General features: G+C 56.0%; 1 protein-coding gene across 4 annotated transcripts in view; it reads left to right on the top strand.

Moving 5' to 3' along the window:
* The window catches only part of LOC105469707 (LDL receptor related protein 5), a 142,727-nt gene extending 117,035 nt beyond the window's left edge, over window positions 1-25,692 (top strand). For 2 of the 4 annotated variants that reach the window (XM_071074144.1, XM_071074145.1), the window contains 9 exons: window positions 450-640; window positions 1,326-1,535; window positions 5,060-5,185; window positions 9,127-9,363; window positions 12,313-12,423; window positions 13,870-14,106; window positions 15,181-15,320; window positions 22,870-22,967; window positions 25,229-25,649. In XM_071074144.1, the coding sequence (XP_070930245.1) occupies window positions 450-640; window positions 1,326-1,535; window positions 5,060-5,185; window positions 9,127-9,363; window positions 12,313-12,423; window positions 13,870-14,106; window positions 15,181-15,320; window positions 22,870-22,967; window positions 25,229-25,490 (1,612 nt within the window). In that variant the 3' untranslated portion in view covers window positions 25,491-25,649. The other 2 variants (XM_011721116.3, XM_071074143.1) reach the window with 2 other exon arrangements.
* Window positions 25,693-26,103: the final 411 nt, after the last annotated feature.

The following is a 26,103-nucleotide window of genomic DNA, read 5'->3' as shown; positions in this document are numbered from 1 at the left end:
CTGAGGCCAGAAGCCTGAGATCAAGGTGTGGCAGGGCCCTGCGCCCTCTGAAGGCTCTGAGGGAACCTTTGGGTTTCTGGTGGCTCCAGGCATCCCTTGACTTGTGGTCATGTCACTCCAGTCTCTCTGACGGCACATTGCGTGCCCTCTTCTGTGTCACTTAAGGACACTTCATTTGGCTTTAGGGCCCACCCTCACCCATTGTGGTCGTATCTTGATCCTTCGTGACATTTGTGAAGACCCTGTTTCCAAATAAGCTCACATTCCGAGGTTCTGAGGTGGACGTGAATTTGGGGAGCACTGTTCAACTAGTACAGAATGTGACCTGTCAGCCTCGGGCAGCCCTGAGAGGCAGGGCCTTTCCACAGCCCAGCTGGGTGCCCTGAGCTCCACGCTGGCCGAGGAGACGCCGTCCCTGCACCCATCCTTCACCTGGCACCCTCCCGCAGGTACCTGTACTTCACCAACATGCAGGACCGGGCAGCCAAGATCGAACGCGCAGCCCTGGACGGCACTGAGCGCGAGGTCCTCTTCACCACCGGCCTCATCCGCCCCGTGGCCCTGGTGGTGGACAATACACTAGGCAAGCTGTTCTGGGTGGACGCGGACCTGAAGCGCATTGAGAGCTGCGACCTGTCAGGTATGCGCCCCGGTGCCTGCCCTGCCGCAGACACCCTGCCTGCCTTGTCGTCAGTAATGGCAGCAGCTGCCAGATTGTCCGGGACCTGCCGTGAGCCCAGCTCCGCACCGGGAACTTTGCATGTAGCATGTTTAGTCCTCACGCTGACAACTCCAGGCTGGGTTCCGAGTGAGCCCCACTGGGTAGAGGCAGAAGATGAAGCTCAGAGAGGGTGAGCCAGCTGCTTGGGGCCCCACAGCCGGGGATGGAGCAGGACTTCAGCCTAGCCTCTGCCCCTGGCACCTGCACAAGCAGCTGCTCTGCTCTGGGCTGTGTTAGGCTGTGAGGACTGGAGAGAAATGAGAGTTGGTGCTTAGAGAGGGGGCGCAGGTCCCCGTGGCTTTTCCTCTTACGATGGGGTGGGTGGGGGAGGGGAGGGGCCATGCTTGCAGGGGCCAGTGACCGAGGCCCGCTGTTGGAACTGATGGCCTTCCTTCGGAACCCGGCCCAGGTGGGAGCAGGGCTTTCCGAGGGCTTGGCTTGGGTTGGCCTTCTTCTAGGGACTCTGCTGCAGCTCCCATCCCTGCCCAGAGCACGAAATCCCCCCGGCTCCCTGGCAGCCCTGTCAACCTCTGTCCTCCCAAGCTGAGTGTGGGGCGAGCTCTGGAGGTGAGCACCGCTCAGGGGGGCCCTGTGCTGCTTGCAGGGGCCAACCGCCTGACCCTGGAGGACGCCAACATCGTGCAGCCTCTGGGACTGACCGTCCTTGGCAAGCACCTCTACTGGATCGACCGCCAGCAGCAGATGATCGAGCGTGTGGAGAAGACCACCGGGGACAAGCGGACTCGCGTCCAGGGCCGCGTCGCCCACCTCACTGGCATCCACGCGGTGGAGGAAGTCAGCCTGGAGGAGTTCTGTACGTGGGGACTGGCGGCGGGGTGGGGCAGGGTGGGCAGGGCGGCCTGTAACCCAGACCGCTAGAGGAGGCCGGAGGCCAGTGCAGGAGCCCGCGTGGCCTCAGCCGGGCGGTGGGCTCCGCCAGATGCCAATCGTTTCCCGCTGGGGTTCAGTGAGGCGTCCAAATGTCCTGAGGCCTCTGAGGTTGTTTTCTTTTGCTGCAGAACACATCACCACAAACAGCATTTTAAGACAATACCAACTCTTTTTTTCTTTCTTTTTTTTTGAGTCAGGATCTCGCTCTGTTGCCCAGGCTGGAGCGCCATGGCGTAAACACAGTTCACTGCAGCCTCGACCTCTGGGCTTAATTAAGCGAACCTCCTGCCTCAGCCTCCCAGGTAGCTGGGACTACAGGTGCGCACCACCACACCTGGCTAATGTTTTTTGTAGAGACGGGGTTTCCCCATGTTTCCCAGGCTGATCTGCAACTCCTGGGCTCAAGCAGTCTGCCTGCTGTGGCCTCCCAAAGTGCTAGGATGATAGGTGTGAGCCACTGGCCTGACAACACCCACGGATTGTCTCAGTTCTGTAAAGCAGAAGTCCAGGCACGGCGTGGCTCACCTGGGTTCTCTGCTCAGGGTCTCACAGGGCCGGAATCAACGTGTCAGCAACGCTGGGCCCTCAGCAGAGGCTCGGTGGAGAAACAGGCTTCCCTGCTCACTCAGCAGGTGGCATTTGTGGGATTGAGGTTCTGTTTTCTTTCCGGTTGTTGGTCGGGGACCACTCTCAGCTCCTAGAGACCACCCCAGGTCCTCGCCCCGTGGCCCCTTTGCCTCAGCAGTGGGGGCTCCCTGCGTCAGTCCCTCCTGCACCTTGAGTCTCTCAACTTGCTCCTCTCCCACCAGCTGGGGAGCCCGCTCTGCTTCTAAAGGCCCCTGTGATTCGGTTCAGCCACCTTTGGATTAGATTAGCCTCCCCTTTGATAGACTCCAAGTCAACTGATTAATAACCTTAATCACATCCACAGAATCCCTTCTGCCACATAAGGTCATGACGCTGTGCTGGGACTGAGGTGGGAAATGAGGGGGGCATTTAGGATTCTGCCTGCCACTGCCTTGCTATGCCCCAAGGCTTGGGGGAGGGAGCTGTGACCACAGTCCTTCCTCCCCTGCATGGTAACCATCTGAGAATGACTTGAGACCAGCCTGGGCAACATGGTGAGAACCCATCCCTTACAAAAAATGCCTCCCCCAGGCTGAGCTCCGTGGCTCACGCCTATAATCCCAGCACTTTGAGAGACCAAGGCGGGCTGATCATTTGAGGTTGGGAGTTCGAGACCAGCCTGGCCAACATAGTGAAATCCCGTCTCTACTAAAAGTACAAAAATTAGCTGGGTATGGTGGCAGGTGCCTGTATTCCCAGCTACTGGGGAGGCTGAGGTGGGAGAGTTACTTGAACCCGGGAGGTGGAAGTTGCAGTGAGCCGAGATTGCGCCACTGCACTCCAGCCTGGGCAACAATGTGAGACTCTGTCTCAAAAAAAAAAAAAAAAAAAAAGGGCCGGGGGTGGTGGTGACAAAGGGACCCTATCTCAGAAAAACCAAGCACCTAATCCTTGAGACTGAGCAGGGACACTGTGAAGTGTTTCTGGGTGGGGCGGGGAGCAGAGTGTCTTCTGTCATTTCTTCCACCTGGGAGTGGCCAGCTCTCCCTCCAGGCTGCCTCCTCTTCTTCCCATTGTTGGGATGTTGGACACATTTGGTTAACTGGATAGAATAACACGAGTTCCCAGGGACTTGGTCCATTTGCTATTTTATTTTATTTTATTTATTTATTTTTTGAGACAGAGTTTCGCTTTTGTCACCCAGGCTGGAGTGCAGTGGCGCGATCTCGGCTCACTGCAACCTCTGCCTCCCAGGTTCAAGCGATTCTCCTATCTCAGCCTTCCAAGTAACTGGGATTATAGGCGCCCACCACCACACCAGGCTAATTTTTTGTATTTTTAGTAGAGACGGGTTTTCACCCATGTTGCCCAGGCTGATCTTGAACTCCTAGCCTCAGGTGATCCACCCGCCTCGGCCTCCCAAAGTGCTGGGATTATAGACGTGAACCACCGTGCCTGGCACCATTTGCTATTTTAATTCCCATGTGTGTTAGTGTCCCATGGCTGCAGTAACAAATGACCACAAACTGGATGGCTTAAAGCAACAGAAATGGATTCCCCCAATATGCTGGAGGCCAGAAGCCCGCAACCAAGCTGTTGGAAGGGCTGTGCTTCCTCTGCAGGCTCCAGGGAGAATCTGTTTGTTGGCCTTTCCAGTGCTGTGGGTGCAGGTGTTCCACGCTTGTGGATGCACCATGTCAACCTCTGCCCATCTTCGTGTATCCATCTCCTTTGTGTCTGCGTCTTTACCTCTTCCTCATGGCTGTGTTGCTTCTTACAAGGACATTTGTCACTGGGTTTAGGGCCCACCCAAATCATCCAAGATGACCTCGTCTTGAGATCCTTAACCTGCAAAGACCCTTTTTCCAAAAAAAGGTTATGTTCGCAGATTCTACGCCTTAAGACATGGGTGTATCATTCTGGGGGGCACTATCCAACCCCTTATACAATGAAAGAAGGGAAGAGGGCCACGTGTGGTGGCTCACACCTGTAATCTCAGCACTGTAGGAGGCTGAAGTGGGAGGGTCACTTGAGCCCAGGAGTTTAAGAGCAGCCTAGGCAACATGATGAGACCCTGTTTCTACAAAAAGTAAAAAAAAAAAAAAAAAAAAAAGCCAGGTGTGGTGGCTTACGCCTGTAATCCCAGCACTTTGGGAGGCTGAGGCAGGCGGATCACATGGTCAGGAGTTCGAGACCAGCCTGACCAACATGGTGAAACCCCATCTCTACTAAAAATACAAAAATTAGCTGGGTGTGGTGGCGCATGCCTGTAATCCCAGCTACTCGGGAGGCTGAGGCCGGAGAATCGCTTGAACCCAGGAGGTGGAGGTTGCAGTGAGCCAAGATCATGCCACTGCACTCCAACCTGGGCAACAGAGCCAGACTCTGTCTCAAAAAAAAAAAAAAAAAAGCCAGGCATGGTGGTGCATGCCTGTAGTCCCAGCTACTCAGGAAGCTGAGGCAGGAGGGTGGTTTGACCCATAGAGATCAAGGGTACGGTGAGCCGTGATCGCACCACTGCCCTCCAGCCGGGGCGACAGAGTGAGGCCCTGTCTCAAAGTAAGTAGATGAGGAGGAGAGACAAATGGGCAGTTCAGAGTGATGGTCATGGGCACAGTAGGGACTGGTGCAGACAGGCTGGCCTGTGATGTCAAGCAAGTTCTGTAACTGTCTCCAGCCTCCATTTGTGTGTCAATTTCCATGTCAGTAGGAAGACTCTGTAGGCTGCCAAGAGGAATAAGTGGGAGGATCCTCCCAGAGGGACGGGACCTGCGGGAGGGTCAGTTCTCCTGAGTTCTCATTTGGCCCCTACCCTCCAGGCTGTGGTTCTGAGGTGAGAGGCAGAGCCTGACCTCCGTTTGCCTTGTTTTGTCCTTGCAGCAGCCCACCCATGTGCCCGTGACAATGGTGGCTGCTCCCACATCTGTATTGCCAAGGGTGATGGGACACCACGGTGCTCATGCCCGGTCCACCTCGTACTCCTGCAGAACCTGCTGACCTGTGGAGGTAGGTGTGACCTGGGTTCTCTGTTGGGGTGATGGATAGGTACCTGATTCTCTGCCTGCCAGGTTGCTGCCTGGCATCCTTTTAAAATCACAGTCCCTGTGGCATCCAGTTTCCAAAGCTGATTGTCTCTTCCTTTGTCCTCCTTTCTTTTCTAGTATGTGCATTCGGTGCTATGAATTTTCCTCTAAGTACTGCATTTCCTGCATCTCACAAATTTTGTTATATTTTCATTTTCAGGTAGTTTGAATATTTTTACACTTCTCCTGAGATGACATGTTTGGCTCATGTGTTATTTAGAAGTGTTGCTTAGTTTCTAAAGAGTTGGGGCTTTCCAGCTGTCTCTCTGCAACTGATTGCTAATTTAATTCCACTGTAGTCTGAGAGCTTATTTTGTATGATTTCTATTTTAAATGTGTTGGGTGTGGTGTTTTTGTTGTTTTTTTTGTGTGTGTGTTTGTTTTGTTTTGTTTTGTTTTTGATACAGTGTTTCACTCTGTCACCCAGACTGGAGTGCAATGGCACAATCTTGGCTCACCGCAACCACCGCCTCCCAGGTTCAAGTGATCCTCTTGCCTCAGCCTCCTAAGTAGCTGGGATTACAAGTGCACGCCACCATACCCAGCTAATTTTTGTATTTTTAGTAGAGACGGGGTTTCACCATGTTGGTCAGGCTGGTCTCAAACTCCTGACCTCGTGATCCACCCACCTCGGCCTCCCGAAGTGCTGGGATTACAGGCCTGAGCCACCGCGCCTGGCCATTAGGTGTGTTTTATCACCCAGCATCATGTGGTTTATCTTGGTGAATGTTCTGTGTACTCTTGAAAAGAATGTGCATTCTGCTGTTGTTCGGTGGAGTGTTCTAGAAACATCAATTAGATCCAGTTGATGGATAGCGCTCATCAGGTTGTCTGTATCCTTCCTTCCTCCTTCCTGAACGCCTGCTCGTGCTGTCAGTTTTTGACAGGGGTGTGGAGTCTCCAACTCTAATGGTGGATTTGTTTATTTATCCTAGTAGCTCTATCTTTTTCTTTCCTTCTACCCTTGATCCTCTTTTCCCACTAGGGCTTCCTGGTGCTACTGGTGGGAGAGTGGGGTAGTGAAGAACATGGGCTTTAGGGCCAAAGAGGCCAGGGATCTGTCAAATCCTGGCTCTGTCACTTCCCAGTTGAGTGACCCTGGCTGGTGCCTGACCCACTCTGAGCCTCCACTTCCTCTTCTGTGAAACTGAGAGCACTTAACCTGGCAGGCTGTCATGGGCATGAAGTAACAGGGCACTCCACCTGGGCCCTGACACGTGATGTACAGGAATGCCAGCTGCTATGCCGTGGGCGTGGCATTAGTAATAAAGTGACCATCTGAATCCTCACCACAGTGAAGCCTGTCCAGGGCTTTCTGTCCTATACCCCGTGCCTCCAGGTGGCCTTGGATCCTGTTGGTTCTGTGCTCTGCCCAGCTCCCCTTCTCCTGTGGGAGCTCCTGGGGGCTAAGCTTCATCCTACACACAGCAGACAGCAGCACACGCTGGCTCTGCACCTTTTTCTTTCTTTTTTTTGAGATGGAGTCTCACTTTTGTCACGCAGGCTGCAGTGCAATGGTGTGATCTTGGCTCACTGCAACCTCCACTTCCTGGGTTCAAGCGATTTTCCTGCCTTACCCTCCCAAGTAGCTGGGATTACAGGCTCCCGCCACCACACCTGACTAATTTTTGTATTTTCAGTAGAGATGGGATTTCACCATGTTGGCCAGGATGGTCTTGAACTCCTGACCTCAGGTGATCTGCCCACCTCGGCCTCCCAAAGTACTGGGATTACAGGCGTGAGCCACCACACCCAGAATGCTGGTTCTTTTTAGCAGCTTGTCTTGTTCCTGGAGAGACTGGCCCCGGCCCAGGAGCTCAGGGAGTAGGACTGCGGGGTGCTGCCTCACACCTCGAATTTGGCTATAAGCAGAGGGGACAGTTTTGTGACTGTCCCCCTCCTGAGCTTCCTGGCAGCTTTTCTCCAAGTTACAGCCCAAAAGCTCAGGTGGATTTGCAACCCGAGGGTGTCTGTGCACCTCCCACTGATGCCCAAATTGCCCTGGCCAAGAGACGGGGCCTTCAGAACGCTGCACCAACTGCAGCCTTGGGCCTCCATGCCAGAGGCCATGCCCTTCCGTCCAACCACCCCTTGGCCCGGGCCATGGCCCTCCCGGTTTGGGGACTCAAGGCCTCTTCCTCACGGCTCAAGAGACATATATTTACCACACAGGTGTTTGTCATTCTCTTGTGGCCTCTTTGGCCTCTTTGGGGAGATCACAGAAGGACAGGGACTCACTGAGGTCTCAGACATGGACCTTTTGATAGTGGCAGGAGCCAGGCCGGGCAAGGGGCAGCCAGAGTCGCTTCAGCAGCGCCACCATCATCCCCATTCAGCCCTTCCCTGAGCCAGGCGCACCCCTGGCTCTGGCCGCAGTGTCCCAGTTAGAGCTCACAGGAGCTTGTGGTGCCCGGCGGCTGCTTCTGATTGAGAGTCGAGGTCGGAGGCTTTGGGAGGCTGAGAGGCTCTTGGTTTCACAGCTGCTGAGGGAGGCTTGGGCTCCATGTCGGGTCTGCCCCGTGCCACCCTCACCCTCCAGCCACCGGTCCCCCGTGTCTCCCATGGCCAGGCACAGCTTGCAGACATCTGTCATTGGCTCCTCTCAGCCGCCGTAGGCTGACTCTGGCGTGTCCTCCCGTGGCTGAGCCCAGCGGGGACAGCCGCTTCCTTTTATTTCCCGAGAGCTCTCATCTTTGATCAGGCCCCCTTCCCTATGCCAAAGTCCCTGTCACTCGGGTGAGCCCAGCAGTCATGGGGAAGGCCTGGGGGTTCCAAACATCCAAAGGCTTGCGTGCAGCGTGACAACTTGAAACCGATGCTTTTTTCCTTGATCAGATTTCAGCTTGACGGGGGCTTTGCTTACCTTTCAATGAGGCCTGGGCCGATTTCCCTGCATCCCCTCCTGAGGCGGGCCTCTGTTTTCTGTGATTTTCTGCACAAAGTGGGAGGGAGGAGTCCTAGGAAATGAGGAGCCGCCTCGAAGCCAAGGGCTACTCTGACTTCTCTGTGCCAGTGCCCCCGCATTTGTGTGTCGCCAGCCCCTGGGACTCTGCTGTTCCCTGAGTGCTGCTGCATGCCCAGCCCACACTGAGGACGTGGAGCCCCGAGGGGCAGGATGGCCTCCATGGTCACCTGTAGGAAGTGGCCTCCACCCTCCGATGATCCTCTCTGTCCTCCCCTTCACCACCCTCCACCCTCTGATGACCCTCTCCCTCCTCCGCTTCACCGCCCTCCCTGGGGATGTCCTCGGCCCTCCTGCCTGTGCCTTCTCCCGTCTTCTGCAGGCGCCTGGGACGTGCCGACTGGTCCTCTGCCAGCTCCCGCCTTGCTGTGGGCACACCGGCCACCACAGAGGCCTGACCCTGCTTCTGTAGCAGTCCCACACCCGTGGCAGGTGTGGCTGCTGACCACCTGCTTTCTGCCACTCTGGTCCCAAGGAAGGCGCAGTAGGCACTCAGGCGTGGCTAAGCAGATGCGTGTTGCGAGGGGGAGGAGGAAGGACTGCTCCAGTCCGGGCCGAATTTCCCACCTGGAGCATTTCTGCCGTATTTGGTGTAGCACCTGCTTCTTAAAGCTCTGATCCTCGTCAGCCCCCTTTACCTTCTGCACTGAAAATCAGACGGATGCATGTCTTCTTGCAGCGAATGTGTATTCTCCCCGCCTCTCTTCTGGGTTTGGGCTGGAGGTGGGGCGGCGCCCAGGAGCCGCAGCGATGGAGGATGTGCGGGTGCTGCACTCGGCACGGCAGGGATGCGGAGCCCTTGCTGAGTCCCTATAGACTTCTGCTTTGAAGCCCAGTTATGCTATTGCCTGGGTTCTGCTGGGCGGGGCTGCATGTGATGCTCTCCTCTGTCCCTCCCCCAGAGCCGCCCACCTGCTCCCCAGACCAGTTTGCATGTGCTACGGGGGAGATCGACTGTATCCCCGGGGCCTGGCGCTGTGACGGCTTTCCCGAGTGCGACGACCAGAGCGACGAGGAGGGCTGCCCCGTGTGCTCCGCCACCCAGTTCCCCTGCGCGCGGGGCCAGTGTGTGGACCTGCGCCTGCGCTGCGATGGCGAGGCCGACTGTCAGGACCGCTCCGACGAGGCGGACTGTGACGGTGAGGCCCTCCCCGAAAAGGCTCTGCCAAGACCCTGGCCCTGCCCTCCGGGATATGGAGCTTGGGGCTGCCTCTGGCCTCACAGTAGGGGCTCTGAAAAACCTTTGCTTGCAGGGAGATCGCCAAGTCTGTCTCTTAGGCCCAACAAGGAAAACTCTGCAGTACCACCCGTCCTGTCCCACCAGGTAGTGTGGCTTGAAGGCAGACTGTGAGGGGCTGTCTCACCTTCCTGCGTTAGGTCAGGAGTTTCACAGGAACCTGAGGCACATTCAGGGGTGGGTTGCAGAGGTCCATGGCTCACACCCTGGTAAATCCCTCCCAAAGGACAGCACTTTCTCCACTGAGCAATCTGTGGGGTAGTGCTTAAGCCTGCGTGGTTTCAATCAACCTGAGAATCAGGAGTTATAAAGAGATTTGCTCAGGCATCCCGGGCCCTCTCTGACCAGCGGGATCTTCCTTTAGATCTTGATGGTGAAACAAATCTCTTCTGTGTCTCCTCTGAGTTTTCCTTTTTTTTTTTTTCGAGACAGTCTTGCTCTGTCACGCAGGCTGGAGTGTCCTGGTGTAATCTTGGCTCACTGCAACCTCTGCCTCCGGGATTCAAGTGATTCTCCTGCCTCAGCCTCCCCAGTAGCTGGGACTACAGGCATCTGCCACCATGCCCAGCTAATTTTTTTATTTTTAGTAGAGACGGGGTTTCACCATGTTGGCCAGTCTGGTCTCGAACTCCTGACCTCAGATGATCCACCCGCCTCGGCCTCCCAAAGTGCTGGGATGACAAGCGTGAGCCACTGTGCCTGGCCTGAGTTTTCCTTTTATGAATGACCTGCTTGGTTGGTTGCCTGCCATGTGTTGTCAGCACCACGGACCAGCCCAGGACTGCTGAGGAGCTTTGATGCCCTCCCTGTCCCAGAGCCGCCGGCTCTGTTAGGTAATTCACATGCAGTCTGGCATGTGTGAATGAGGACTGTCCTACGTCCTCATTCACAAAGAGCAGACATTTGTAGAAGACGAGGGCCTGGGAGTAACCTCCCTGCATGTTTTTCTGTAAAGGCACAGTGGTTAAGTCCTTCCAGCTCATTGACCATTGGATAATTTGATGGAGGCTGTAGACTAGGGGCTGGTAAACTAAGGGCCCAGGGGCCAAATCCAGCCTGCCACCTATTTTTATAAATGAAGTTTTCTTGGTGCACAGCCATGCCCATTCATTCATTTACACAATGTCTGTGGCTGCTTTCATGCCAAAAGCAGGAGAACTGAGTGGTTATACTGGAGACCTACAAGCCTTCAAAGCCCCAGACCTCACGTCTGGCCCTTGACAGAGGTTCCCCAGCCCTGCTGCGCACCCTGGCCCAGCTTGCAGGAACTGTGGTTAGAATTGTCCCTGTGTTTGTCCATTTTGCATTGCTATGAAGGAGACCTGAGGCCGGGTAGATGATGAAGGAAAGAGGCCTGTCTGGCTCATGGTTCGGCAGGTGGTACCAGTGTGGCACCCGCATCTGCTCAGCTTCTAGTGAAGTCTCAGGAAGCTTTGACTCATGGTGGAGGTCGAAGCGGGAGCGGGTGCATCACATGGTGAGAGAGGGAGCAGCAGAGAGAGAGAGAGAAAGCCTCTCCCTCTTGCCCTCACCTTGAGAGGAGATGCCAGGCTCCTTTAAATAACCGGCTCCTATGTGAACTCACAGTGAGAGCCCACTCGCTACTGTGGAGAAGGCACCAAGCCATTCGTCAGGCATCTGCTCCCATGACCCACACACTGCCCACTAGGCCCTGCCTCCAACCTTGGGGTCACATTTTATTTTATTTTATTTTATTTTATTTGTTTGAGACAGAATCTCGCCCCGTTGCCCAGGCTGGAGTGCAGTGGCGCGATCTTGGCTCACTGCAACCTCCACCTCCTGGGTTCAAGCGATTCTTCTGCCTCAGCCTCCTGAGTAGCTGGGAGTACAGACGGCCGCCACCACGCCCAGCTAATTTTTGTATTTTCAATAGAGATGGGGTTTCACCATGTTGGTCAGGCTGGTCTCAAACTCCTGACCTTGTGATCCACCCGCCTCGGCCACTCAAAAGTGCTGGGATTACAGATGTGAGTCACTGCGCCCAGTGAGGATCACATTTCAGTTGAGATTTGAAGGAGCAGACATTGGAACCATCTCAGCCCCCTCGTCCCACTCTAGCTTATCCTTCTGTGTGCCCTGCAGTGCTGGTGACAGGCTGTCATGCCGGCTCTGGATCCATGCTCCATTCCAGAAGCTTTCTTCCCTGCTCGGTTACCAGAAAATTATCCCATCCATTACAAGGACAGGGTCCCCTTATCTCCCGTTCCCAGGGCGGGACACCAGGGGCAGGGCAGGTGGGGAACTGAGCAAGTTCTCCAGGGCAGGTGTGGCTATGGCTCCCTCTGGGTGGGTGTCTGGGGAGGGGAGGAGGCAGCCGTCAGCACCCTGGTTGGCTCTTCCTCCCTGGCCAGAGGCTGTGGCCTCGTGCTGCTCCCATGTGGGCTGCCTGCACCTCCAGTGGGTTCTGCTCCCTCCTCTCCCCCCAGGCTCTGCTGGGCACCACTGCCCTCTGCAGCCCCCACTCTTGGGAGGTGAGGCTCCTCGTGGCCATTCCTCTCCTTGGCACCCACTCCTGCAACCTGGTAGAGCCTTGGGCGGGGTTGCCTGGTGCAGACCTCCCCGCAGTAGGCACCTGACAAATATCTCCTGGGGGGCAGGCAGGAGATGTGTTGAGGTCTCAGCCCTGGCAGTCCCCCCACTACATGGCATAGGCCTCGCCACAGGGTCATCGAGGGAGGGTGGAGACTGCACTAGACCACTCCCCGCTGGTCCTAGAAAGGATCCCATCTGTCTGCTGTCTGTTCAGAGCCCAGACCTTGGTGGCTGGGTCCCGCATGGTGGGCTGGGGGGCACCCTCCAGCCTCTCTGAGTGTGCAGCCTCTCCTTGCAGCCATCTGCCTGCCCAACCAGTTTCGGTGTGCCAGCGGCCAGTGTGTCCTCATCAAGCAGCAGTGCGACTCCTTCCCTGACTGCATTGATGGCTCCGACGAGCTCATGTGTGGTGAGCCAGCTTCTGGCGTAGGGAGAGGGTGTCCGGGCTGGGTTCCCTGAGGAGTGTGGGGTCTGGGGGAGGAGACGTGCCTTTCCAGCGGGGCCGGGGGCTGTGTGGGAGACTCAGGCGGCTGGGAGGCTCCTTGCGGGAGGCAGGGAAGCCTTTCTCAGGGCAGCAGCCAGGAGGACAGACTGAGCTATGGGCTCGGTGGCTACAGAGTCCGCATTGGCGGGTGGGGCTGACCGCGCCCAGGTGCCTGCAGCACGCACCCACCCATGGGACCTTGCTCAGCAGTGTCTGTCAGTCAGCAAGATTACCCCTGAGGGCTGCAGTGATCCTACTCCCTGGCAGCTTACTATCTGGCTGAGGAGGAGCGATGTTCATATATGCACGCGTGTCATGTGCACACCTGTGTACCTGACAACGTCCCACATGCTCCTCAAATAGTATGACCCGTACAGTCATGGATATAGGGCCTGGGGATAGGAGGCCAAGGCAGTCAGGGAAGCCTTCCTGGAGGCAGTGGCTCCTGAAAGGTTGTCTGATTCAGGCAGGAAGGGAGCTGAGTTCAGATAGGAAGTAGGAATGAGTCACTGTGTCTGGGGATATGGCCACTCCGCTGCAGAGGGACCTAGGCTGAGAGCTCTTCTCTTCTGGCTGCCGTGGGGAGAGAAGTCTGTGGGGGGAAGAAGGGGGCTTCCTCAAGGGACTCCCTGTGTCCTTGGGCACCTTCATGCCAGGTCAGGCTTGGGGCCTGAAGGCAGTGGTGGGGGCCACCAAGGGTCACCTCCTCTGCTGGGCAAGTTCCCAGTCTGACAGGCCTGTGCCTGGGCCTCCAGCATGGCCGTGGGCCGCAGCTATGAGGGCGCTGTTGATGCGCAGCCAGGCCTCGCCGCCAGAGCCCGCACGCTTCCTCTCATTCCTCTGACATCATTGACGCCCTCAGGATCGCTGGGCCAGCCCTGTGGGAGAGCGAATGTGGCTTTCGCCAAAGTTGAGTCTGGAGCCTGGAAACTTCCCCATGGGCAGCCTTGATAGTGGAGTGGGCCCAAGGAGCCCACCCAGCCGACCCTGCCCTGCCCCTTCCGTGGCCTGGTGGGTGGCACTGGGGCTACCTGGCTTTGCTGTTTCACCAACATCACCCGGGCTGGCCAGGGTGTGCTCACTTCCGCCACCACTGAGGGCCCTGGGCGAAGGACTGAATACCAGGCTGCCTTGGCAGGGATGTGTTGAGGGCTATGGGGAGTCAGACAGGGGCCGGGGTCGGAGGAGGGCGTGCTGTGCAGGCGTTGCCCTGAGGTTGGCCAGGCTCCCCAGGCCTAGCCTCCCAGCTACCCCACTTTCTCCCCACCCTCCACCAGTGGCAAAGCCAGCCCCTTCAGGGTGCACAGTGTCTGTCCCCAAGGAGGGCCATTCCCTTGGGGTTAATGTTGGCCACTTCTTTCTGTCTGGCAGAAATCACCAAGCCACCCTCAGACGACAGCCCGGCCCACAGCAGTGCCATCGGGCCCGTCATTGGCATCATCCTCTCCCTCTTCGTCATGGGTGGTGTCTATTTTGTGTGCCAGCGCGTGGTGTGCCAGCGCTACGCGGGGGCCAATGGGCCCTTCCCGCACGAGTATGTCAGCGGAACCCCACACGTGCCCCTCAATTTCATAGCCCCAGGCGGTTCCCAGCATGGCCCCTTCACAGGTAAGGAGCCTGAGATACGGAACGACCTGGAGGAGGCAGGAGAGTAGTCTGGGCAGCTTTGGGGAGTGGAGCAGGGCTGTGTTACCCTGGGCCCTCTGGTGCGCGTGGCAGACATTGCTAATCGATCACAGCATTCAGGTTTTCCCGCTGAGCCTGTGCTTGGCATCAGAATCCTTCAACACAGAGGCCTGCATGGCGGTAGCAACCCGCCCTTTGGCACTGTAGGTATGGAGGAGGCTCCTTGGACTTGACCTTCATATTCTATAGGACATGTCCTATGTTGTCCACAAATCCTCATGTCCCCTAGAAATGAATGTGGGGGCAGCTGGGCTCTCTCTGGAGCTGAAGGAGTCAGTCTGTACCATACAGCAGCTTTGTCCTGAGTGCAGTCAGGACTTGTGGCTGAGCAGTTACAATTCCTGCGTGGCCCAGGAGCGCAGGCTGTGTTTGTGGATGGCAGGGCAGCCTCACTGCAGAGCCGCACCACACTGGGTTGTACGGTACAATGCAGGGCGACCATGGTACATCTAAGAAGGTGGAGGCCCTGTGAGGTCTGCAGGTGCCCCCACAGCTCCAGGCCACCTTGAGGATTGCCTCTGCCCACCCAGCCCTGAGTTCCGTCTCCCCTGTCCTGTCCCACTGTCACCCCAAGCCGGCCTCATTGGGAGCCTGTTGGATGGCGGGGTATAGATGTAACCTGATTCTCTCTGGGGAGCGGGGTTATCAGGCTTCTCAAGAGCTCCTGGAAGTCCGCAGTGGTGGCACCGTCACAGTCACAGCAGGTGCTAGAGACCGGGGCCCTGTCTGTTCCTGGCGGGCTCTACGCTGCCCCTCCTGGGTTCCCAGTCCCAGCCGCAGGCCCCTTGGGGGAGGTGCCGTGTGTCTCCTGTTTCACAGATGAGCCCCGGAGAGCTCACCCTAGTAGCGGCTCAGGGAGCGGGGCACATCTCCAGCAGGACACCCCGCCCTAGTCTGGGTCTCGTGGGTAGCGGGAGCTGAGGAGAGCGCCCTGTGTCTGTGGAGTGGCTTGGCAGAGCCTCGAAGCCACCTGAACCCCCGTCCCTTCCCTGCCAGGCATCGCATGTGGAAAGTCCATGATGAGCTCCGTGAGCCTGATGGGGGGCCGGGGCGGGGTGCCCCTCTACGACCGGAACCACGTCACAGGGGCGTCGTCCAGCAGCTCGTCCAGCACGAAGGCCACGCTGTACCCGCCGGTGAGGGGTGGGGCCGGGGTGGGGTGGACGGGGCTGTGGGCCCCTCCCACTGTCACTGCTGGCCAGGGGAGGCTTCTCAGGTTCCTGGGGGCTGTCCCACCGCCTCCGAGGCATGCTTGCTTTCTTCCCTCTCCAAACCCTTCTGCTTTCTTCTTTAATGACATTGTTGACTGTGGATAATCTGAAAACCACACAAAAATAGAAAGAGCCGAAATCTCACCCAAATCCACCTCCTAGAGTGGCTGTTGGGCCACGTCAGCATCCAGGCGGCCGTCTCTTCAGCACAGCCCAGCCCATCGATGGCCGCCTGCGCCAGGCCTGTCAGCTCGCGTGAGCTTCCCCGCGCGACCCCTCCACAAACACCACAAACACCCTGTCCTCCCACCCGGGGCTGGCTGCTTCCTGGAAAACAGCTGGATGGTTTTGTGCATGACAGACAAACACAGGGTGATTTTCATGGCCTCCCCAGAGTTTTTGGCAGGGTGAGGGGCTGGCTCCAGCTGAGCCACGCCCTGAGTGAAATGACTGTGAGGAGAATAAACTGTGGACGCCCTCCAGGATCCTCGGGACGGGCTGAGGAAAACCCCCGTTTCTGGGAGCACAGCCCTGGGGTGCCAAGGCAAGCTTGGTGCCTGGATGTGAACCCTTGTGTGTAAATAGAGGGGACTGACCTGACATGCTTTGTATGCTTTTTTTTTTTTTTTTTTTTTGAGACGGAGTCTCGCTCTGTCGCCCAGGCTGGGGTGCAGTGGCGCCATCTCAGCTCACTGCAAGCTCCGCTTCCCGGGTTCACGCCATTCTCCTGCCTCAGCCTCCAAAATATCTGGGACCACAGGTGCCCGCCACCATGCCCAGCTAATTTTTTGTATTTTTAGTAGAGACGGGGTTTCATCATGTCAGCCAGGATGATCTCGGTCTCCTGGCCTCATGATCTGCCCGCCTCGGCCTCCCAAAGCGTTGGGATTACAGGCGTGAGCCACCGCGCCCGGCCATGCTTTGTCTGCTTTTCATTTGTTCCTGCAGCTGTATACCCTGAAAGTGAGGCCAGTCCCCTTCCGCTTCCTCTGGGGCCTCACCAGTGAGCGCCTCCTTGCCAGGGCTGGTTCCTCCCACCCTTCTGGGTGTCCCTCACATCTGGGGTCTTGTCTTCTTTTTCCTTTTTCTTTTCTTTTTTTTTTTTTTTTTGAGATGGAGTTTCACTTTTGTTGCCCAGGCTGGAGTGCAATGATCTCTGCTCACCGCAACCTCCGCCTCCCAGGTTCAAGCAATTCTCCTGCCTCAGCTTCCCTAGTAGCTGGGATTACAACCATGTGCCACCACACCCGGCTTATTTTGTATTTTTAGTAGAGATGGGGTTTCTCCATGTTGGTCAGGCTGGTTTTGAACTCCCAACCTCAGGTGATCCACCTGCCTTGGCCTCCCAGAGTGTTAGGATTACAGGCATGAGTCACTGTGCCCGGCCTGTCACCCAGGCTGGAGTGCAGTTGCATCATCATGGCTCACTGCAGCCTCTACCGTCTAGGCTCAAGTGATCCTCCCATCTCAGCCCCTAAGTAGCTAGGACTGCACGCATGCATCCCCATGCCCAGCTAGTATTTACATTTTTTGTAGAGACGAAGTTTCACTATATTGCCCAGGCTGGTCTCAAACTCTTGGACTCGAGCGATGCTCCCGCCTCGGCCTCCCAAGGTGCTGGGATTACAGGCGTGAGCCACGTGGCCTGGGGTATTGTCCTCTTATGGCACCTGACTGTGGTGGGCCCTGGGAAGGAAGGAGCAGAATAGGGTTATCCTTGGTTTCCTGGATAGGAAGTGAGTGTTGCGGAGGCCCCAGGGCCTGGCTGTGTTTAGGGACAAAGGGAGCTTGGAGTCAGAAGCCGAGAATTTAAACACCCACTGCCCTTCTCTGCTCCTGCTGCTGCAACCCAGCTTAACCAGCCAGGAGTGCCAAGAACCGGAGCAGGGTCCCCGTGCACACAGCAGGAGGCTCAGGAATTCTTTTCTGTTCTCCCTTGGGAGCTGGGAGGATCTTACCAGGCAATAAGAGATGGCACTGACCAGCCAGCTATTTTTAAAAATCACTTTATTGTTTAACCATACAACTCACCCACTTAAAAAAGTGTACAATTCAGTGGGTTTTAGTGTATTCACAGATGCGTGCAACCCTCACCACAGTTAATTTTAGAACATTTTCCTACCCCTAAAAGAAACTCTGCATGAAGCCAGCTGTTTGTAAATTAGCAAAGTTATTTTGCATCCATTAAGTATTTGTTCATGGTACAAAATTCAAAAGGTACAGAAGAGCCTGCAGTCCAAAGAGACCCTGCCCCATGACGCCAAGCAGGACTCCCCCGAGGCATGGCCTCCTGTGGTGTGTTTCTTCTGTGTCCCCCGGGGTCATCTGTACACATGCAAGCTTACAAGAGCGTGGGCTGTGTTTTCCCAGCCAAAAGATAATTGTAGATTTACGTGCAGTTGTGAGAAATAGCACAGACCATTTATCCTCTGCCTGGTGTCCCCACTGCTGCCATCTTGCATGACTTTCGTGCCTATCGTAAGCAAGATACTGATACGATCCTTTGGCCTTATTCAGATTGACATAAGCGTTTTTGTTTGTTTTTGAGACAGACTCGCTCTGTCGCCCAGTGGGAGTGCAGTGGCACAATCACGGCTCACTACAGCCTCAAACTCCTGGGCTCAAGCGATTCTCCCGCCTCGGCCCCCCAGGTAGCTCAGACGGCAGGAGTGCACCATCATGCCGGGCTAACTTTTAAGTTTTTTGTAGAGGTGAGGCCTCACTATATTGCCTAGGCTGCTCTTGAATTCCTGAGCTAAAGTGATCCTCCAGCCTCAGCCTCCCAAAGTGTTAGGATTACAGGCATGAGCCACTGTGCCTGGGCTGACATGTGTGTTTTCGTAAGCCCAAAAGATAGCATCTGAAGAGTCAACATTGAGCCTTGCCTTTTGCTACTAACGATGTGTAAAAGCTGGTGTTCTGAGCATTTTGGAGGCTCCCAGCTGCCGTGTGCACCTTGCCTTAGAACTCTACCGTAACCCATCTCCGGAAGGAGGTGCTGTTGTTTTCCTCATTTTGCAACAAGGAGGCCAAAGAACTGAGCATGAACCACTGGCCTGGGTCGTTTGGTCAGTAGGCCGTGGGGCCAGGCCGTCCAACTCACGACTACCTTCTACTCTGCTGCCCCCGCACCCTGAAGTTTGTTCTGCTTCGAGGGCAGAGCTGTCACATTCTTGGTGGCTGAACAGCGCTCCTTGTCAGGCGTGGCTGGGCCCCCACTGGAGGGCATCAGGGTCCCCTCTCCTGCTGCAGTTGAACCTTGGCTATTTCAACCACTCTTGCCAAGTGACCCTCTGAGGGGGACAGTCCATCTTTTCTCAGCAGAGGGCCACACCGATAAAACTGTCCCTGGCACTGTTTCTCTCCACCAGTCTAATATAGAGTAAAAATGGTATCATGTTGAGATCTTCATTTATATTTGTTTTGTTATGAATGATGTCAAGCATCATTTTATGTGTTTAAGAACCTTTGGGCCTGGCGTGATGGCTCGCAGCAGTAATCTCAGCACTTTGGGAGACTGAGGTGAGCGGATCACTTGAGGCCGGGAGTTTGAGACCAGCCTGACCAACATGGAGAAACCCTGTCTCTAGTAAAAATTTAAAAATTAGCCAGGCATGGTGATCCCAGCTACTTGGGAGTCTGAAGCATGAGAATTGCTTGAACATGGGAGGCAGAGGTTGCAGTGAGCTGAGATCGCGCCATTGCACTCCAGCCTGGGTGAGAGAGTGAGACTCTGTCTCAAAAAAAAAAAAAGAACTTGTCATTTTATTTTTCTCAGCAGGGTTTGTGCAAAGTCCTTCTTCTATTGGGTTGCTGATACTCTTATTCATTTGTGAGGTCTCTTTAGATACAGATAGACTATGGAAATTGGCCCAGAGCCTGCAATATGTGTTGAAAATATTTGTTTCCCAGTTTTTTGTCTTTTTATTTGGGTTATGGTATGTTTTACCATTTATACCATGCCAGTATCAATCTTGGCTGGCGCTGGTGGCTCACGCCTGTAATCCCAGCACTTTGGGAGGCCGAGGCGGGTGGATCACTTGAGGTCAGGAGTTCGAGACCAGCCTGACCAACGTGGTGAACCCCCATCTCTACTAAAAATAGAGAATTAGCAAGGTGTGGTGTTGCGTGTCTGTAGTCCCAGCTACTTGGGAGGGTGAGGCAGGAGAATTGCTTGAACGCAGGAGATGGAGGTTGCAGTGAGCCGAGATCACACCACTGCACTCCAGCCTGGGTGACAGAGTGAGACTCCGTCTCAAAAAAAAAAAAAAAAAAAAAAAGGAATTATCAATCTCCTCTTTTATGGTGTGTGTGTGTGTATATATATATGTATTTATATATATATTTTTTGTTGTTGTTGTTATGCTCAGAAAGACCTTCCCTACTCTGATCATAAAAAACAACTTATGGCCGGGCGCGGTGGCTCAAGCCTGTAATCCCAGCACTCTGGGAGGCCGAGGCAGGCGGATCACGAGGTCAGGAGATCGAGACCATCCTGGCTAACACGGTGAAACCCCGTCTCTACTAAAAAAAAATACAAAAAACTAGCCGGGCGAGGTGGCGGGCGCCTGTAGTCCCAGCTATTCGGGAGGCTGAGGCAGGAGAATGGCATAAACCCAGGAGGCGGAGCTTGCAGTGAGCTGAGATCCGGCCACTGCACTCCAGCCTGGGCGACAGAGCATGACTCCGTCTCAAAAAAAAAAAAAAAAAGGCCGGGCGCGGTGGCTCAAGCCTGTAATCCCAGCACTTTGGGAGGCCGAGACGGGCGGATCATGAGGTCAGGAGATTGAGACCATCCTGGCTAACACGGTGAAACCCCGTCTCTACTAAAAAATACAAAAAAAACTAGCCGGGCGAAGTGGCGGGCGCCTGTAGTCCCAGCTACTTGGGAGGCTGAAGCAGGAGAATGGCGTGAACCTGGGAGGCGGAGCTTGCAGTGAGCTGAGATCCGGCCACTGCACTCCAGCCTGGGCGACAGAGCATGACTCCGTCTCAAAAAAAAAAAAAACAAAAAAAACTTATTTTCGCACTCTCTTTCTTAATGTCCTCCTCCTCTCATTTTATATTCACATCTTTAATTCTTCTGCGGTATAATTAGATTTGATGAGCAAAAGGCGGGCATCCAGCTTGTTTCTTTGCTGATGGCTTCTGGGTGGCGTGAATTAGTTGGGGTCTATCAGGAGGCAGAAACTCTATAAGAATTTGAACAGAGAAAGTTCCGTCTACAGGCTTATTACCAGGGACTGGAATAGCAGGAATTGAACAGTGAGGTGTACAGAGAACTCTAAGAATGCAGGAATAGGCCAGGAGCAGTGGCTCACGCCTGTCATCCCAGCACTTTGGAAGGCCGAGGTGGGCGGATCACCTAAGGTTAGGGGTTCGAGACCAGCCTGGCCAACGTGGTGAAACCCCATCTCTACTAAAAATACAAAAAAATTAGCCAGGCGTAGTGACACATGCCTGTAATCCTAGCTACTCGGGAGGCTGAGGCAGGAGAATCACTTGAATCTGGGAGGCGGAGGTTGTAGTGAGCCGAGATCGCGCCATTGCACTGCAGCCTGGGTGACAGAGTGAGACTCAGTCAAAACAACAACGACAACGCAGGAATAGCAGAGGAGCCGAGGTGGAGCCTCCCCACCCCCACCCTGGGCTGAGATCCAGTCCTTATTGAATAGGGCAAGGCCATGATTCACTGGACATCTGAGACGTTGCCGAGTCACTGCAGTGGTGGATCTTGCCAGAAATCTGCCCAGTGCAGATTTGGGCAGAATCTCAAACTGCCTTGGGATGTGGGAGAGAAACCAGGTCTGATCAAGTTCATGGGAAGAGTTGGAAACAGACCCCATAGGCTGGGGCTTGGGTAGCCGCAGGAAGCCCTTTCTGCTGCCTCACTGCCTGCTCTCTGCTTTGAAGCACCGTCCCCAGCGCCCCAGTCTCGTGCCCTCCCAATGTTGGGGTCAAATCCTGAGAAATAGCCAGGCTGGCCTTCTGGGCCAAAAAGGACCCTCCCCAGAAAGAGCAGGGCCCAGTGCTGCTTCCTAAAGGGCAGGGGAGGGGCCTGGGCACTCCCCAGAGGCTACTCAGCAGCCATCAGGATAGCCCCAGGAAGCAGGCCTTCTGGAGCCCATTTTATTACTTTATTGTTTTATTTCATTTAATTTTAAATTTATTTTTTGAGACACAGTCTCACTGTGTCGCCCAGGCTGGAGTGCAGTGGTGCAATCTTGACCCACTGCAGCCCCTGCCTCCTGGGTTCAAGGGATTCTCCCACCTCAGCCTCCCAAGTAGCTGGGATTACAGGTGCCCGCCACCACGCCTGGCTAATTCTTGCATTTTTAGTAGAGACGAGGTTTCACCATGTTGGCCAGGCTGGTCCATAACCCCTGACCTCAAGTGATCTGCCTGCCTCGGCCTCCCAAAGTGCTGGGTCGAGCCCATTTTAAAGATGAAGAAACTGAGACTGAGACAGGTAAATTCCTTCCCCGGGGATCCTGCTGCAGCCGGAAGGTGGTAAAACAGGACTTCACCTGGGTCTGTCTGGCGTGAAAGGCTGTGCTCTCGTACCGCCCTAGGGGGCCTGGGAGAACTGAGTCCCTCCGGGCATAACTGACAGTTCCCTTCCCATTACTCCGCAGGAGCTCAGACCTGGCTGTATCCTTTCCAGGATGGCCTTGGAGACCCATCTAAGCCCTGCACCCTTTGGGAAGCTGCATGTTGGGTTGGGGTGCCGTCAGTGGCACTTGTGGAAGGTGCAGACCTGTGTGGGTGTGTGGGCCTGGGGTCCCTTCATCCCTTTGTAGGGCTGGTTGTGTGCTTCCCGGCCCTGGAGGGCAGGTTCACATGGTGAATTTGTCTATTTACTATCTCAGCTTTGGGGCTGGTGCCAGCACAGGCACTTGTGAAGGGGGTGCCTTTGTCTGGAGTGGGGCCGCGGCCCCTCCCTCAGTGTGGCGACCTCCGTGTGTGGGTCAGGGCTGCAGCAGGGACACAGAGCCCCTGAGTGTTTGGAACAAGGTTGTCATTGCAGGAGTTAGACTGTGCGTGATGGAGAGAGGAGGGGCAGGAGGAAAGGTCAGAAGGAGGGTTCCTGGGAAGGTCCCTGAGGAGCCTGGTGAGGTGCTCACTGGTGTGGGGGACACTCAGGGCCTGTGGGGACATCTCCGCCTGCTGGGGCCCGGCCACAAAGGGGACTGATCGAAGTCCCGTCCCTGCCTTCACAGCCCAGCATCTGGTCACAAGGCAGGCACTCGGAAGGGCACGGGGTTCCTTTTGCCTCTCACCGAGATGACCTTCGGGGCAGGTGGCTGCTGCCTACCCTCCCATCCCCAAGTTTCACCAGCTGGCCAGAGGAAGGGGTCCTGGGAAGCAGGGGTCCAGAAGCCCTCCCTGCAAGGAAAGCCCAAGAGGTGTGGGAGGAAGGAAGAAAGGCCCAGGCTGGCGAGGCTCTGGGTCACCCTGGCTTGGCTCTCCTCAGATCCTGAACCCGCCGCCCTCCCCGGCCACGGACCCCTCCCTGTACAACATGGACATGTTCTACTCTTCAAACATTCCGGCCACCGCGAGACCGTACAGGTAGGACGTCCCCCGCAGCCCTCCATGGCCGTTGGGTTCTCACCAGCCCATGGTAGAGGGGCCTTATCCCCATGCCACTGGTGAGGGGTTCTGGGGTCTAGTGGGCAGGTGCTGGGCCCAGCCCTGCCTCCCTCTGCTCTGCCGACCCTACTAGGCTGCCTCCCCAGATGCACCCAGCGGGGACTGCGTGTTGGGTTCAGAAACCAGTAGAGCCCCGCGTTCTGAGCTGCTCTTCAGCTTGCTCCTGTGGGGGTTACCTTTAAGCCGGGAGATGGCTGTGGAGTCGAGGGGCCGGGGACTTGGGCTCCAGGGTGCAACTGTATGTGTGAGGCCGGCTGTGGAACCCTAGCCATTGAGATGCCCCCTCTTCGTGGCTCAGTCCTCTTAGGACGGGACAAGTCTGTGAAGGCTGCTGCAGCACCCACTGTGGACCCCTAATCGTGTGATGTCACCAGGATGATCCGGGCAGCTCACTTGCCACAGTGGCCTGTTTGAGCCCGGGAAGCCAGCGGGGCTGTTCAGCCAGACACCAGCCCCCGAGCTCCCCATGTTGGGGTCACAGGCCCCACCTCCCTGCTTGGGGAGGGGCAACTGAGAGTGTGGAGAAGTGGGACCCAGGTGTGCTGGTTTCCGCAGGGGCTGGATCAGAGCCTGGGACGGGCAGGGTGAGCCTCCTGACCTTTAACCCAGTGGTGTTAGCCAACAAGGCCCACCTGCCAGCTGCACCAGGCCCCACCCCCAGGGGTGATGGGGTGGGATGGGTTGGGCCTGGTCCAGGCCACCTCAGGGCCACACGTGCCTCGTTGCTTGGGTCCCTGGAGCAGCAGGGCCTCCTGAGTGTGGTGCCGCCTGCCACCTAGTGGCCATTTCCACGAACTCCCAGGCCTGGCTGGGGAGCCGGAACTGCGGCCTCCATTTCCATCCCCCTCTGGGTCTGGCCACCTCCCTGATGCCTCAGTATTATATCAAACTGTCACAGTCTGTCCCAGCAGCCTTACGAACCACTGTCTCCAGAATGGTCACATCCACACTGGGCAGGCCAGTCTCACCAGGCCCCTGTCCCACCTCCTGCCTTTGCTCATGGTGTCCTGCTCTGGGCCCCACCGCGGAGACACAGTCCCTCCCCACCGCCTGACCTCGCAGTAGCTGGGCCCCAGGAGGGGTAGCCTGCTGCACTTTTCTCAACACGAGGTGTTGGCTGCACCTTCCCACCCATTGCAAGCCCCTCTGTGACAGGACAGGGGCTCCTAAACACACCACGGGTCCGAGTCTGGACTCACACAGTGGGATGTGGTGTTTCTGGGCCGCAGTTGGGTGCAGGCAGCCTCTGGGAGGATGGGAGGTCAGGAGCCATCTCGCGAGTCAGGTTGCTTGAACTCAGGATGGGAGCATTCCAGGCCCACTGGTTGCTGTGTTAGCCTGTTCTCACGCTGCTAATAATACCTGAGACTGGGTAACTATAAAGGAAAGAGGTTTAATGGACTCACAGTTCCACACGGCTGGGGAGGCCTCACAATCATGGTAGAAGGCGAGGAGGAGCAAGTCACATCTTACATGGCCTCAGGGAAGAGAGAGCATGAGAAGCAAGTGAAAGGGGTTTCCCCTTATCAAACCATCAAGTCTAGTGAGATTTATTCACTGACACGAGAACAGTACGAGGGAACCACCCCCGTGATTCAGTGGCCTCCCGCTGGGTCCCTCCCACAACACGTGGGGATTATGGGAGTACAATCCAAGGTGAGGTTTGGGTGGGGACGCAGCCAAACCATATCCCTTGCCAACACTTACAGTAACAATGTTAGGGGAACAGTTGTCCAGTTTCCTGTTTTGTCAGGCACTGTTTCTAGCACTTTCCAGGCAAAATCTCATGTATCTTTCACTTTTGAAATGGGTACTATTTAATCCCTCACTTTTATTAATGAGAAACTAAAGCTCAGAGAGGTCAAGACAGTTCCTGGCCAAGGTCAGCTAGCAGGCTCTGGAGGCCTCGTTCTCCGCAGAGGCAGCCTTGCCAGGACCCAGGCTTGGCAGGCTGCAGGGCAGGTGTGGGCATGCCCATGGTAGAGGTGGGGCTGTTGAGGGTGAGCTGAGAGCGTAAGTGATGAGCCCCGGCCACACAGCGGGGTGGGTCCCGAGTCAGGCCTGCATTTTCTGGAGCTGGCCAGTGGACAGGCCTTTCCCGTTCACAGCCTCAGGGCTGCTGTGCCCACCAGGACGGATGTGCCTACCAAATCCCAATCCTCTGTGTGTGTCCCTTTCAGGCCCTACATCATTCGAGGAATGGCACCTCCCACGACACCCTGCAGCACCGACGTGTGTGACAGTGACTACAGCGCCAGCCGCTGGAAGGCCAGCAAGTACTACCTGGATTTGAACTCGGACTCAGACCCCTACCCGCCCCCACCCACGCCCCACAGCCAGTACCTGTCGGCAGAGGACAGCTGCCCGCCCTCGCCCGCCACCGAGAGGAGCTACTTCCACCTCTTCCCGCCCCCTCCGTCCCCCTGCACGGACTCGTCCTGACCTTGGCCGGGCCGCTCCGGCTTCTCTGTGCCCCTGTAAATAGTTTTAAATATGAACAAAGAAAAAAATATATTTTATGATTTAAAAAATAAATATAATTGGGATTTTAAAAACAGGAATGTGAACAGTGATGGGGTGGGCAGGGCTGGGAGAACTTTGTACAGTGGAGAAATATTTATAAACTTAATTTTGTGAAACAGAGCTGCCATTCTTTCGCGCCCTGTGTGCATTTGAGTCGTGTGTCCCCGTGGAGCGAATGCCGACCCCCGGACCACTGTGAGAGTCCTCCCGCACCCGGGCATCCCTCTGGCTGGCTCTCGCAGGGAAAGGCTGGGGCCTCGGGCAGAGGCGGATGTCTCCCCTGGGATGCATCTCTGAGCTGCAGGCCGGGCCGGCTTTATGTGCGTGTGGCCTGTGCCGTCAGAAAGGGCCCCAGGCTTGATCACACTGTGCTTTTTGTCTTCCTCAGGTTCTTAAGTCTTTTTTTTTTTTTTGAGACGGAGTCTTGCTCTGTCACCAGGCTGGAGTGCAGTGGTACAATCTCGGCTCACTGCAACCTTCGCCTCCAGGTTCAAGTGATTCTCCTGCCTCAGCCTCCCAAGTAGCTGGGATT

This window comes from Macaca nemestrina, chromosome 12 (assembly GCF_043159975.1).
Source record: "Macaca nemestrina isolate mMacNem1 chromosome 12, mMacNem.hap1, whole genome shotgun sequence".
Classification (NCBI taxonomy): Eukaryota; Metazoa; Chordata; class Mammalia; order Primates; family Cercopithecidae; genus Macaca; species Macaca nemestrina.
Note: the sequence above shows the minus strand (reverse complement) of the source record. Positions and strands in the feature narration are given on the sequence as shown.